This window comes from Anomalospiza imberbis, chromosome 13 (genome assembly GCF_031753505.1).
Source record: "Anomalospiza imberbis isolate Cuckoo-Finch-1a 21T00152 chromosome 13, ASM3175350v1, whole genome shotgun sequence".
Classification (NCBI taxonomy): domain Eukaryota; kingdom Metazoa; phylum Chordata; class Aves; order Passeriformes; family Viduidae; genus Anomalospiza; species Anomalospiza imberbis.
The window spans coordinates 19,705,345-19,717,968 of record NC_089693.1 but is presented as its reverse complement, the minus strand read 5'-3'; the positions used below and the strand labels follow the sequence as shown (position 1 = coordinate 19,717,968).

At 44.0% G+C, this 12,624-nt stretch overlaps 1 protein-coding gene across 1 annotated transcript in view; it reads right to left on the bottom strand.

Annotated features, from left to right (window-relative positions):
• The window catches only part of SCAPER (S-phase cyclin A associated protein in the ER), a 137,874-nt gene extending 127,887 nt beyond the window's left edge, over positions 1–9,987 (bottom strand). Inside the window, exons 1-3 of the mRNA XM_068204430.1 lie at positions 9,923–9,987; positions 8,068–8,143; positions 5,489–5,606 (exon numbers count right to left, since the gene is read on the bottom strand). Of these exons, the coding sequence (XP_068060531.1) occupies positions 5,489–5,606; positions 8,068–8,143; positions 9,923–9,978 (250 nt within the window). The 5' untranslated portion in view covers positions 9,979–9,987. The remainder of the gene's footprint in view (positions 1–5,488; positions 5,607–8,067; positions 8,144–9,922) is intronic.
• Between the last annotated feature and the right edge of the window lie 2,637 nt (positions 9,988–12,624).

The following is a 12,624-nucleotide window of genomic DNA, read 5'->3' as shown; positions in this document are numbered from 1 at the left end:
TTCTTCTGGAGCTGTTCTGCCAAGAAAGATGGGAAAAAACAGAACTTAGGTCAGGATTTACTTCATCAACATTTAGGTAGCCAAAGGAAGAGATAAAAACATTCACAGAACTTAAGTCATTCTCCTTTAGACCTGAAATCCCTTCTCAAACATACCTGTCTTCCTCCACTGTTTACACAAAGTGACTTTAGTAACCATGCTTCCAAAATCAGTTTAAATTCCCCCAGTCAGAGGGGGTGATGTCAGGTCTCAGTGCTGCAGTGGTGGCAATTAACTGATTTAGAGTTATCTTTGCATAGCACAATCTGTGTTGGCCTAGACCAAGCTGACATGTGTGCACTTAATCTTTGAGATTTGCTGTGTGGTAATGTAAAAAGAATTATTCCTCCAAGTTTCTAAACTTGCACAACACAAAAATCATAGGATCCAATTACCAAAAATGTAAGCAAGCTAAGACAAAACAGTAACTATGGCCAGAGTTTTCTCTAGCACAGATTACATCCAAAGAGAAGTTTCAAGATTATTTAGCTGGATGAAGCCAAGCAAAGCAATGCATTAGTTGAATACGGTCCTCCCTAAGCCATGGACATCATTCTTCAATTTCAGAATTGTCCAGTTGAGTTTTTAACAGTTGAGGCCAAATTCCCAAATGCAGCCCAGCTGTTTTACATTGCTCTGGTTATGTAAAGTAGCTGCAAACCTGTCTTAATCAAGCAGTTGTACAGCTGGTTTGCACAGCTGGTTTGGATCATTGACTATTCCAGGCAACAAGGCTTTTAATTTAAAACAAATTAAAAATGATTTGCTTGATAATTCATTTTTTAAATGCTACATTTTTTAAATTAGCCAAAAAACAGGTATAAACTAATATACTGAACTCAATTTAGTAGCATTCGGGAAAAAAATATCATTCAGCTACTACATGTATAAAACCTTCCTAGTCATTAAAAAGCTTGAACTGGGGAATAGTTCCATGGCAGACTTCTGATATCAGAAGTATTTCAATCACCCAAGTTTCTCTTCTAATGTGATTTACATTCTGCTAAGACAAGGTTTTGAAGGCAATGGCATACAGGACTTGCACAATGAAAAGGTTTGCCACAAATATGGGTTCACTAAAATGAAAAAGGGGCAGAGGAACATATCAAGTTGCAGACTCTTTAGATTCGATAAAATCCAGAACAACAATCCATCATCTAAGATCTGTGAAATGTCTGAACAAGTCCCCTCTAAAGACAAAAGCAAGTTTCCAGGCACTTGCTATATGGGGCAGACATTTAGATGCAAAATAGCAGGTTTTGCCAACTTTATATAGTGTAGGGCAAGGACTAACTTTTACTTAAGGTATGTAGGCCAGAAAACTTTGCATTTCAGCAGCAGCCACATTTTTCAAGATTTCTTGTTCATTTTCTTACAATAATAGCTCTGGTAATGACAAGTTATTTCTGCTTTTGTCCCTCTATACTCCCAAGCAGTGGCAGCACTATTCAATGGCTGTTTGTATGTTCAGGGCCACTGGTGTGTAACTGGTGTGTAGGTACACCGTGCTGGCATTGCTAAGAGATGCACAGATTAAAGTGACACCTGAAGAGCACCCCTGCTAGCAATTTACTGAATTACAAGGAGAGAACAATTGTGACCCAAGAAGATCATCTCCTTTAGCTATTAAGTTGCCCATGTGAAATATATAAAGTATCAAAGTTTTGCAGCATTGGAGGAGCTACAGCCATATTTTACACTAGAATTGTTTCCTCCCTGTCTGGTGTTTAAATATGAAGCACACAGGGCCTATGATTTGTTAAGTCTTCCTGTCCAAAAAGCAGAAGTGCCAATACCTGCCATAAACCCCCACTGATAACCTATTTTCAAACATTATCTTTTACCTAAGAACCTCAACAACCACCCCACTCACCTCTCTTGGATAGTTTTACCGATATGGGAAACGTGGGAATTGCCTTCACATACAGTAGTTAATTGCAGCCTTCATTTCTGTCCTGGCTATGGCAGAGATCAACTGCACATGTTGTTTCAATGTCTTAGACACTGCTCATCATTAAATCCTCAGTAGAAACGATAATTTTCAACTGAGGAAGCATACTGAAGTTTCTAATCCTATTATGAACCACATCTTCTTACAAGTTTGTAGAGCAGCTAGTTTGTAGAGTAGATGCTATTTTTCTAACTGTACTATGCTAAGGATCTGGAGAAATGACTGCCTTCAAGCACAGATATAACCAAAATTCCCCATGTGTTCCTACCTCTAAATTGAATTACAGCAATATATTTTGCACAAAATTAATTTTATAAATTACTGTCAGTGTCTCATCCAGAATATAACGGCCCTGTATTCACCCCACTAGACTGGATTCCCATTCGTTCCAGTGAAATTCAAGGTTTGAAACTGATGAGCTTTAAAGAGTCCCCTTCCCTCCACACAACATTCTGCCAGCTCCCATCAGACCTGTGCTCACGGGCTCGCACACAATGTGTGCAGTCAGGACTCTCTCAGTGCCTCACATGGCCAAAGAGAGCCACAGCTCATGACTTTGATCACATCCCACAAAACTTATTTGCTCTTGCTAAAACAGTGGAACATGCAGCAAGCTCCCCAAAGTGTGCCAGGTACCTTTCAACCGCTAAAATACATTTCTTTACCCTGAAATGCTTAATCTGCGAATGAATTCTGTATGGCAAGAGCCCAGGTAATTTTAAACAAATAGGAAATAAGCAGAGAACAGTCACAAATACAAGATTTTCCAATTTTTCTACACATCTCAAAGTTCTAAAGGTATCTTACCGTCTATCAACATTTACATGTCAAGTCTCTGCAATTTTTTAACTATTGCAAATATCATATTTAAGATTTTGTAATAAAATTGATGTGCACTTGCTTATCTGCATTCAGTGCCTCAAACTTAACTCTAGGCATGTGAAATAATTACAAAGGAAAAAATTCTGAAACCCTCCATTGGAATGTTCACAGCTTTCCAAGGTGGGCAAAAGCCATGTGACTGCCATTAGTGACTGGTGGCCACAGGTTTGGAATGCAAACTCCATTCTGGAGACAGAATACCAGAAGAGTGAATTTTTCAAGACTTCTCCTGAGACACCAAGCCAACAATAGTGTTGATTAGTTTATCCAACAGAATCTGCTGTGTACTACTGAATCCTGTGAAGGAGTATTTGAATTTCAATTGTTGAAAAGTGTTACAGTCACTCTCTCTCCTAGACCATCACCACCATGCCTGGGATTTTGTCATGGCATTGATCTGTACTCATAATTAGAATTTCAGATCTGACATAACTGGGGTGCACACTGCTCCAAAACACACAACAGAGGTATCACCTGCCATTCCAGAAATCACTTTCCTTTTTAAGGAAATACTGCTTACTGTATATTTACAGAATGGAATCAGAAGGTTTTGATTTCTCTTTTATCTATGTATGCTATATAAAATACACAAGTCTTTCAGAGCAAGAAGAAAAAATGGGAAGAAGAACACAAGCAAACAACTTTTAAAGGAAATTGAAAAAGGATACAAATGGAAAAGGTGAATTCAGCATTTTAATTAATCAGTCCTCTATAAAACCCTCTATAACCCTAGTAATAAAAAGTGCTCATACCTTCACCATGTCTGGAAAAAAAATCTCATTATGGATAACAGTATATAATTTAAAATGTTAAATCACACACTGGTGCTGCCAAATCAATACCACTGAACATTACGAGCAGAAGAAACTGCCCAAACACAAAATTCTGCTTTGTACAGAAGAGCGGCAGGATTGGCTCAGGCACCCTGAACCTTTGGCCTGATTTACACAACCCTTGAACAAGTTAGAACTGTCCTAATCCATCATATTGCTGTGCCATCCCTCAGGGACACAGCACATATGGAAGGATCAGTAGAAAATGAACCAGAGCTCAGTGACATCGACATAAACACCCCCCATGCCAGGCAAGGGTCAAGAGATAAAGGATCTGACTCTGCCAGGCTTTCACTAGCCACAAGTTCCTTTTCACAGGGAAATTTTCCATCAGGCAATAAACATCAGATCCTCTGCATTGTGCAAAAAGGTCAGCTTATAATTTAATTTTAAGAAATATCAAAAAGAAAGCATCACTGACAAAGTTTAAAAACTACAATGGGGCTAATACAACCAAAAGAAGGAAATGAATACAGCTACCTGGACTTTAATTACTGTACATAACTATTCAATGAAATTTTTAAAAATTTACTTTTACATTAATTTATCATGTTTAGCAGAAATTGTTAGAGCAAACATTCATCTACAACTCGCAGTCATTTTTAAGGAAAAAGTGTTAAAGTTTCTAAAATAATATTACAAGCAAGGTAGCATTGAAAAATAACAGACTCTTTACACAGAAAGTCAATCAACCCACAAGTTGCTCAAAACTACTACTGGAAATACACTGCATGCTCCCTTAGCACACACACATTCATATCACTACCTTCCCCAGAAGTGTAATTTGGGAATCTGGAAATACTTCGGGCCCCAATTCTACTGTGCTTAAAGACAGTTTAAACTTTGCATCAGACATAGGGAGAATTATCTTGCACCTTAAGACATAACATTTGTTAGAAATATCTTTTCCACTGGCAGAATCACAGAACAGCTGAAGCTGGAAGGAACCTCTAGAGATAGTTTAGCTCAACCTCCAGGCTGCCCAGAGCTGTGTCCAGGGAGGCTTTGAGCATCTGAGCATCTCCAAGGAAGATGATGCCCACAGTTTTTCAAGCCAACTGGTTCCCATGTTCTACCACCTTCACAGCATAAAAAAAAAAAAATACTTTTAGACACTCAAAAACTGCAGCACCTGGACAGGGACATGCAGCTACAAAAATATTTGAGATGAAGTTCTCAAAAACAACATTCAGACATCTGGAACAGCTTGAGTAGGATAAAAATAAAAGTCAATTCCTGGCTCCTTAAGTCATCATACCACAAGACAGTATTTCAACAGTAATAAAACTGTTCTGAGGACTTGCATTACAGAAAGCTGTCCCCACATATCCCCTTCTTCAGAGAGACTTCATTGGCATTTACCAAAGCTGAAGTCATCCCAAAAGAAACTTCCCAATTTCTTTGTTTTAGAATACAGAGAGCAATTTGTTAGATTGTTCTAAGTCATCCCTACAATTCTCAATACCCCAGTTACAAGAGATCACTTTAGGACAACAGCATTGTGTTACACAACTATCTTGATAATATCAGCAGAATAAAACAGTCTTAGATGTTACTTGCAGACAAATTAAAACAGTTTTTAATCTTCCACTGGAAGGTTTTACAAAGCAATCTGCCTACTGCAAGGCACATTTTGTAAAAAAACTTCTAAATTACACTATTTAGGCTAAACAGAACATTTTTAAATAGAGAAATTTTACGTAAGGAAAATATTCCCAGATGAGCAACTCCAGTTGACAGAGGAATGGAAATACAAAGCCCTGGAAGACTGTTAAACACATACCATCATCTTCCTTATTTTCCAGAGGGACACTCCAGGCAATCAGGTTCCTTGCTGTCCGTCCCTCTTCTGCCACTATTTTCCTCACTTTGTCATGGCTGTTAGAGCGTTGGAAAGAAGCCTGAAAACAAGAAATACATGGATGGGCACATAAGAAAGAGAAATCTTTGGTTTGACATATTGATTTCATCCAGTATGTGGTTACACTGTCCAACGTGGCGTGCACAGCTGCTGAATTTTCCTCAAATATCTGTAACAGGTGTATGCATCCATTTTCATCCCCATTCTTCTGCACAGAAGCAGATTTATTCATCAGCATGCATTGGCAGTTACTACCCAACCCTCAGTAAGGGTATATTTAGACCACATCACTTGCATTTAATTGCATGACTATGTTGCTTGGGCATTGCTGCAGACTTCACAAATGTTTTAATTACCCTGTGTCAATTAGAACTAATTATACAAGCTAAAGGCAGCACGAGGTCAAAATATTTGTGCTGGCTGATTGGTGAAAGCCTGGAGAAAGGCATGAGCTCCATGGGAACCACTGGAAACATGTATAGAATCCCAGCTCTCTCACTGAGAAGACAAGAATTGTATTTCCTGGCAACTGTGATGGACTGTTACTACAAAGCTGCAACCACTCAAAGACAGATTCAGAGACACTGGGGATGCACTTCATTTGCCTAATAAACACAGTTCTTTGCACTTGTGAGATGCACCATCACAAGACATTGGAAACCAAATGCATTAAGTATTTGTATCAACGGACAGATGTCAATCAGATAAAATCTTGCCTCTTCTACAGTGTAGGAAAGTTAATCCCCAGAAAATAATTTGCAACAAAGCCAAACTATGTACGGTGATGATAAATTTATGTACCATGATAGCACAAAACTGCTGGCCACGTTAGCTTTAAACACTGGCAAACTTAACCATAAATAAGTTAAACCTAAGAATTATTTTAGGCACAAACAGACTGATTTCCTATAGGACTAATCAGGAGGTAGACTTTTTCTTTTTTCATTTTTACCATCATATGGCTCAAGCCTGCAACCACTTCTACATCTTTAGAAAGAAAATACAGTAAAATTGCACTAAAAACAAATATAGAAGATGAGTGGCTAGAATTTTTTAAGACAGCAGGAAACACATCACAAATGAGAAACTTCTTTTACTTTAATGCTAATAGTAGAGTTTTTAACTTGGGTTTCTCTCATCCAGATGTCTTCAGTTGCCTGTTTGGAAGTCACAGTGTGCCATCTAGTGCTTCACAGACCTGCCCAGAGACACAACCAGGCAACACAACAGAGGAAAAAATAGCACTGCTGTATCGGTGAAGTTATGGAAAACAGAGCAAATTACATACCTTAGCCCAAAGCAACTCAAATAAAGCACATAACACCCCCAGAACCTGTACAGGACTGGTTCTAGTCTATCCTTATTCTACACAATTAATTGCCTATTCTTGCTAGGAATTTTCAGTAAGTGACCATTTCTGCTGTAGCAAGTTTGGTTTGCGTTTTTAATCCCTTGTTGCTTAATGATGTAAGTGTAAAAACTTTGCATTAGTCCACAACAAACTAACTTTCCAAATTATTCATTTCTATACAAGGCAAAACCGCTCAAAAGGAAACAGTAAGTATCTCATCATGACATTTCAAGGTATTCTGTATAATGAAACTAGAGCCTAACTTAAATTTTCATCTCCCTAACTTGGACATCAGTCAAAAGAAACCAACAAACCCTTGAGGGAGGCCCAAACAGGAGTCAGCAATGAGGAACTGCACAGCCACCCAGAAGTGAGAATCATTGTGCCAAAGGCCAGAGTGGCTATCAACAGCCTTTTCATTTGACAAGAGCTCATTGCAGTCCCCTCCCTCATACACTGACCCCTGGTTTTTGACTGCTCCCTCACCCTGAACCCCGGCTCTTTGCTACTCAACTATCCAAAGAAGTTACCTTCTGCCACATGCTCTGCATACAATCAGCCCTTAGGCCAAAGGAGGGACCAGGAACTACTCAGCCTTAAATAGCAAATGCTCATTATTTAGTCTGTACTGCTTCTTTTCATGGCTATAAATACTAAAGGACCTTTTATAAGGATTTTTTAGAAATTATGTTCATCGATATAAACACATTGATGCAAACAAACCGACCAGTTTCATCCCCTGCATTCCCAAAGAAAAGTCATTCAGCTCTAAGCTCAGCTCCTTCTAAAAACACTACGCTATTAAGTGTAACCAAACATTAAGGTCTTACACTACAGCACAGGTTGGATGAAAGCAGCTTAAAATGAAGTCAGCTGAAAAAGAATGAATGCAAAAACCTTCATATACTAACAAAACTAGAAACTATGCAAAACAGAAGAAATGCTCAGATTTATTCTACTGTAAAATTCCTTTTTGAAGGTTCCTCTCTACAGTGTTAATGAATAATATTTATTAAGCTCCTAGAATCAATACTTTCATAGAAGGTACAAATGAACTGATTTATGAATTAATCCCAACACGAAGAATTAATTTTTCTTGCTGTTGAAAAAATACTCTACCATATAGTGTAATAGCTACTGAATGTCTTACCATCATGTTATAGCCTTCCTCTGCATCAACAGGCTCACTTATTGCATTTTTGGACGACCCCATTGAGTCTTCATGCCTGTGTCAAAAAATGCAATTAATTATTTTACCTTAAACCACTTCTAAAACTACTTTTAGCTTGCTGGCAGCATTTAGGTCATGGACATCAGATGAACACCGTAAGGCTGTCAGAAGATAATTTTATTGGTGAAGTGTTTGCATTGCTCCTTACTAAAAACAGCCAAAAGTCCAAGAAGAAAACAAAACGAGACTGACACTACAGAAAAATGTTATTTTCTGTAGTGGTTAGACAGTAAACAGTACAAAGACTACCAAAACTTTCAAACAAATCCTTGCATGGACTTCTCTAGAACAGTGATGCAAGTAGAATAATCTTTCCTGTGACAGAGAACTGGGCAAATTGGTTATCAGTTCAGAAAGGAAAATGAATTAGATGCACTAACAATTAGCATCAGCTAATTAACGACAAAGTAAAATAGAACTGAAACTTCTGTTCTCATTTGACTATAAGATGTGAAGGCTCCTGTACAAGTCAGCTCTGACAAAGCGAATATTTATGCAAGCTGTAACACAGAACCATTGCCACAAATGAAGTAGGTACACAGGGCTAAGTATTTATAGGTTTATCAAGAAGTTCCAGAACAGTGTTAACAATTCTGACATAAAGTTAAATCCTTGGCTTCAAGGTTGATAAATTCTAAGCAGCTGCTGAGTCGAGTGTAAACTGTCTAATCTTGTCTGAAGAATCAGACACTAAATGGAAATTAAAGACACTTCTAAATTATTCAAAATTAGGTAAAAAAAACAATATTAACCTTTAATCAGATCCAAAGTCAGATTTTGTTGGTCTTTACCACGAATGACACTACTTTAAGCAGGCTGTTCACCTGTTCTCACATTACATAAACAGCTGAATTTTCTAAAAGGATAAAAGCCCAGCCTGTGTCAACAAGCACACAGATATCTGTATGTCTTAAGACAACATACTAAACCCATATAAACCAAAATGATCTGCAGTTGGATGAAGGAAGTTGAGTTTTTGAAAACAAAAATTGTACTTCTGCATCGCTTTAGCCATCAGAAGAGACCCACCACTGTCTTCCAACAGTGAAGCATCTTATAAAACATCTCTTTTACACCAAGCTGACTTGTTTGTAATCGAGGGATAATAAAAGCTCATTAAACGGAGGAGAAAACACAAGGATCCACGTACTTTCCCAGTAGTGCACTTCATTTGGCAATAATGTAGAAAAAAGAACCTGTATTTAGATAACTGCGCAGAGAAGACAGAGCCTGAGTACACTGCGAGACCTGCTGTGCTGTCAGCTGTGATTTTGTCTCTGACAGCAAAGGAAGACCACGGCTTTATGCTAGGAACGCCATTACTGGTTTCTAAGACGCAACCAGTCACGCACCAAGCGGCATTTGACACGGGTTCACAGGGAATTTCCTCAGCGCGGGTGCCTCTCCCCCCGCACACAACTCCCACTCTGGACAGGTGGGCCTGTACAGCCTAAAGGGCCGGCGGGCTCCCAGGCACCGGGATCCCCCTCAGCCTGAGGCCGAGGCTCCCCACAGGCAGTGCGGGAACGCCGGGAGGGGCTAGCTCAGACGGACAGCCCGTTTCCCCCTCAAGGCACGGCCTGACCCACACCCACCGCTCCCGGTCGCCTGTAGCAACCAGGCGATCCCTGCCCCGTCCCGCCGGCCCGTGTGGCGGAGCCGCCCGCCGGGGCCGCGCCCGGGGCTGAGGGGGGACGAGGCCGGCCCGCCGCCATCTTGCCCGCGCCTCCCGCGCGCTGCCCGCTCGCGCCGGGCCCGCGCGCCGGCCACTCACGCTCTCCGCCGCGCCGCGCCGTCCCGCCCGCGCGCGTCCCGCCGCGCTGACGTCATCGCCCCCCGCCGCCGCCACCGCCCGCCCGCGGCCGCGCCGGCCCCGCCCGCCCGGCCCGCGCATGCGCGGCTCCTGCCGGTGAGCCGGTGCCCTCACCTGGCCCCGCGCCTTCCCCCCGCCCCGCCGGTGCATGCCCGGCCCGCGCCGCTGCAAGCGGTGCCCTCACCTGGCCCCACGGCTTCCACCCGCCCCGCCGGTGCATGCCCGGCCCGCGCCGCTGCAAGCGGTGCCCTCACCTGGCCCTCACCTGGCCCCGCGCCTTCCACCCGCCCCGCCGGTGCATGCCCGGCCCGCGCCGCTGCAAGCGGTGCCCTCACCTGGCCCCACGGCTTCCACCCGCCCCGCCGGTGCATGCCCGGCCCGCGCCGCTGCAAGCGGTGCCCTCACCTGGCCCTCACCTGGCCCCGCGCCTTCCACCCGCCCCGCCGGTGCATGCCCGGCCCGCGCCGCTGCAAGCGGTGCCCTCACCTTGCCCTCACCTTGCCCCGCGCCTTCCACCCGCCCCGCCGGTGCATGCCCGGCCCGCGCCGCTGCAAGCGGTGCCCTCACCTTGCCCCGCGCCTTCCACCCGCCCCGCCGGTGCATGCCCGGCCCGCGCCGCTGCAAGCGGTGCCCTCACCTTGCCCTCACCTGGCCCCGCGCCTTCCACCCGCCCCGCCGGTGCATGCCCGGCCCGCGCCGCTGCAAGCGGTGCCCTCACCTTGCCCCACGGCTTCCACCCGCCCCGCCGCTGCAAGCGGTGCCCTCACCTTGCCCCACGGCTTCCACCCGCCCCGCCGGTGCAAGCGGTGCCCTCACCTTGCCCTCACCTGGCCCCACCCTGAGGGGGCCGCTGAGGCGGTTCCCGCGGCCCCTCGGGCAGGCCAGGCTCGGGGCCGCGCTCAGCCCCTGAGGAAACGCTGGGGTGCGGTCACAGAATCGATCCGGTTGGGAAAGGACTCTGAGACCATCGAATCCCACCTATGACTGAACAGCACCTTGTCGCCTAGACTATGGCACCGAGTGGCATGTCTAGTCTTTCCTTAAACACCTCCAGGGACGGTGACTCCATCACCTCCCTGGGCAGCCTTTTCCAATGTCTAATAACTGTTTCTGTGAAGAAATTCCTCCAGATGTCCAACCTAAATTCCACTGCACCAGTGGAATTTGAGGCCATTCCCTCTCATCCTGTCTCCATTGCCTAGGAGGAGAGACCAACCCTTACCTCCTGTTGGTAAGCTGTGGAGAGCAAGAGTCCCCCTGAGCCTCCTTTCCTCCAGGCTGAGCCCCTGCAGCTCCCTTGGCTGCTCCTGGTGCTCCAGACCCTTCCCCAGCTCTGTTCCCTCCTCTGGACATGCTCGAGCCCCTCCATGTCTTCCTTGTTGTGGGGGGCCCACATCTGACCCCAGGATGTGAGGTAGCACGGGGGGATGCTCAGTGCCCTGCTCCTGCTGCCTCAGCATTGCTGCGACAGCCCAGGTGCCATCAGCCTTCTTGCCCACCTGGGCTCATTTTCAGCTGCCATCAGCCTGACATGGCTTCCTGTGCCAGTGTGATCACTGAGGTCATGGCACTCAGCCCCTCAGCATCCAGCCCTTCCCCACTGCTGGGAGCTGGGAAAAAGGGAACAGTAAATAACTGTGTGCAATACGTGGGGTATAGGTGTAACACAGGCACCTGATCCTGGGGTGTAACACCGAGGTGTGATTTGGGCTACTGCGTCCAGCTTGCCCACCTGGGGACAGGTGGGGCTTGTGAAGAGGCCAGCCTTCCTCATGGGGGTCTGAGACCTGGGAAATGGGATTTGTGAGGAAACACAGGACAAATGGAATCTATTAAGAGAAAAGGGGATGTGGTAGGAGTGTTCAAGCATGTAAAAACATAATGTGAAGAGAATAATCTGTTTCCCTCAGTGTGACAGGAATAGCGAGAAGAAAGAGGCCCAAATGATAACCTGAACAACTCAAGTTGTCATCTCGAAAACATTAAAATTCCTGCAAGGATGGCAATAGATGGCTTGGAAGATCATACACGCTTCAGTTGGATCTGCAGCAGCAACAGCATCTCTCAGAAATGATTCATCACTCGCCCGTGGTTCAGAGCAGAGAGCTCAGCCGTGAGGGTCCCATCCAAATCCCTCACAGTGCCATCCTTTGATAATGCACTTATTATTTATCAGCTGCCTCCTCAGTGTGTGGCTAAGCTGAGTGCCCTGATACTGTGTTGCATCAAATCCTGCTGTTCTAGTTTGATACCAAATCAGATACAGCATCAGAAGAATCTTCTCTTATAACCTATTTCCTCAGATATTAATAGCTGCACTAAATGCAAAGAAATAGAAAAACAGGTCAGTAATGTCTGCAGAGTATAAAATACTTTCTGCAAAGTCTTATGGAACAACTAGAACATTCAAGTCATATTTGGGTACTACTAAAGCAAATGACTGCCACTTTGAAATCCAAACACAGGGCATTTAAATGTGATGATCTTTATAAATAAATTGCTGCTCAGCAATTATTATTCCCTTACTTAAATCTAAAATCAACAACTTTTATAATGGAAAAAGGAAGGATAACTGTGGATTTCTTCTCTCTCAGGGTTCCTATAGGTCAGGGTGACCCCAAGAGAGATCCAAAAGAGTCTTTGCTTCCCTAGCCCGAACATTG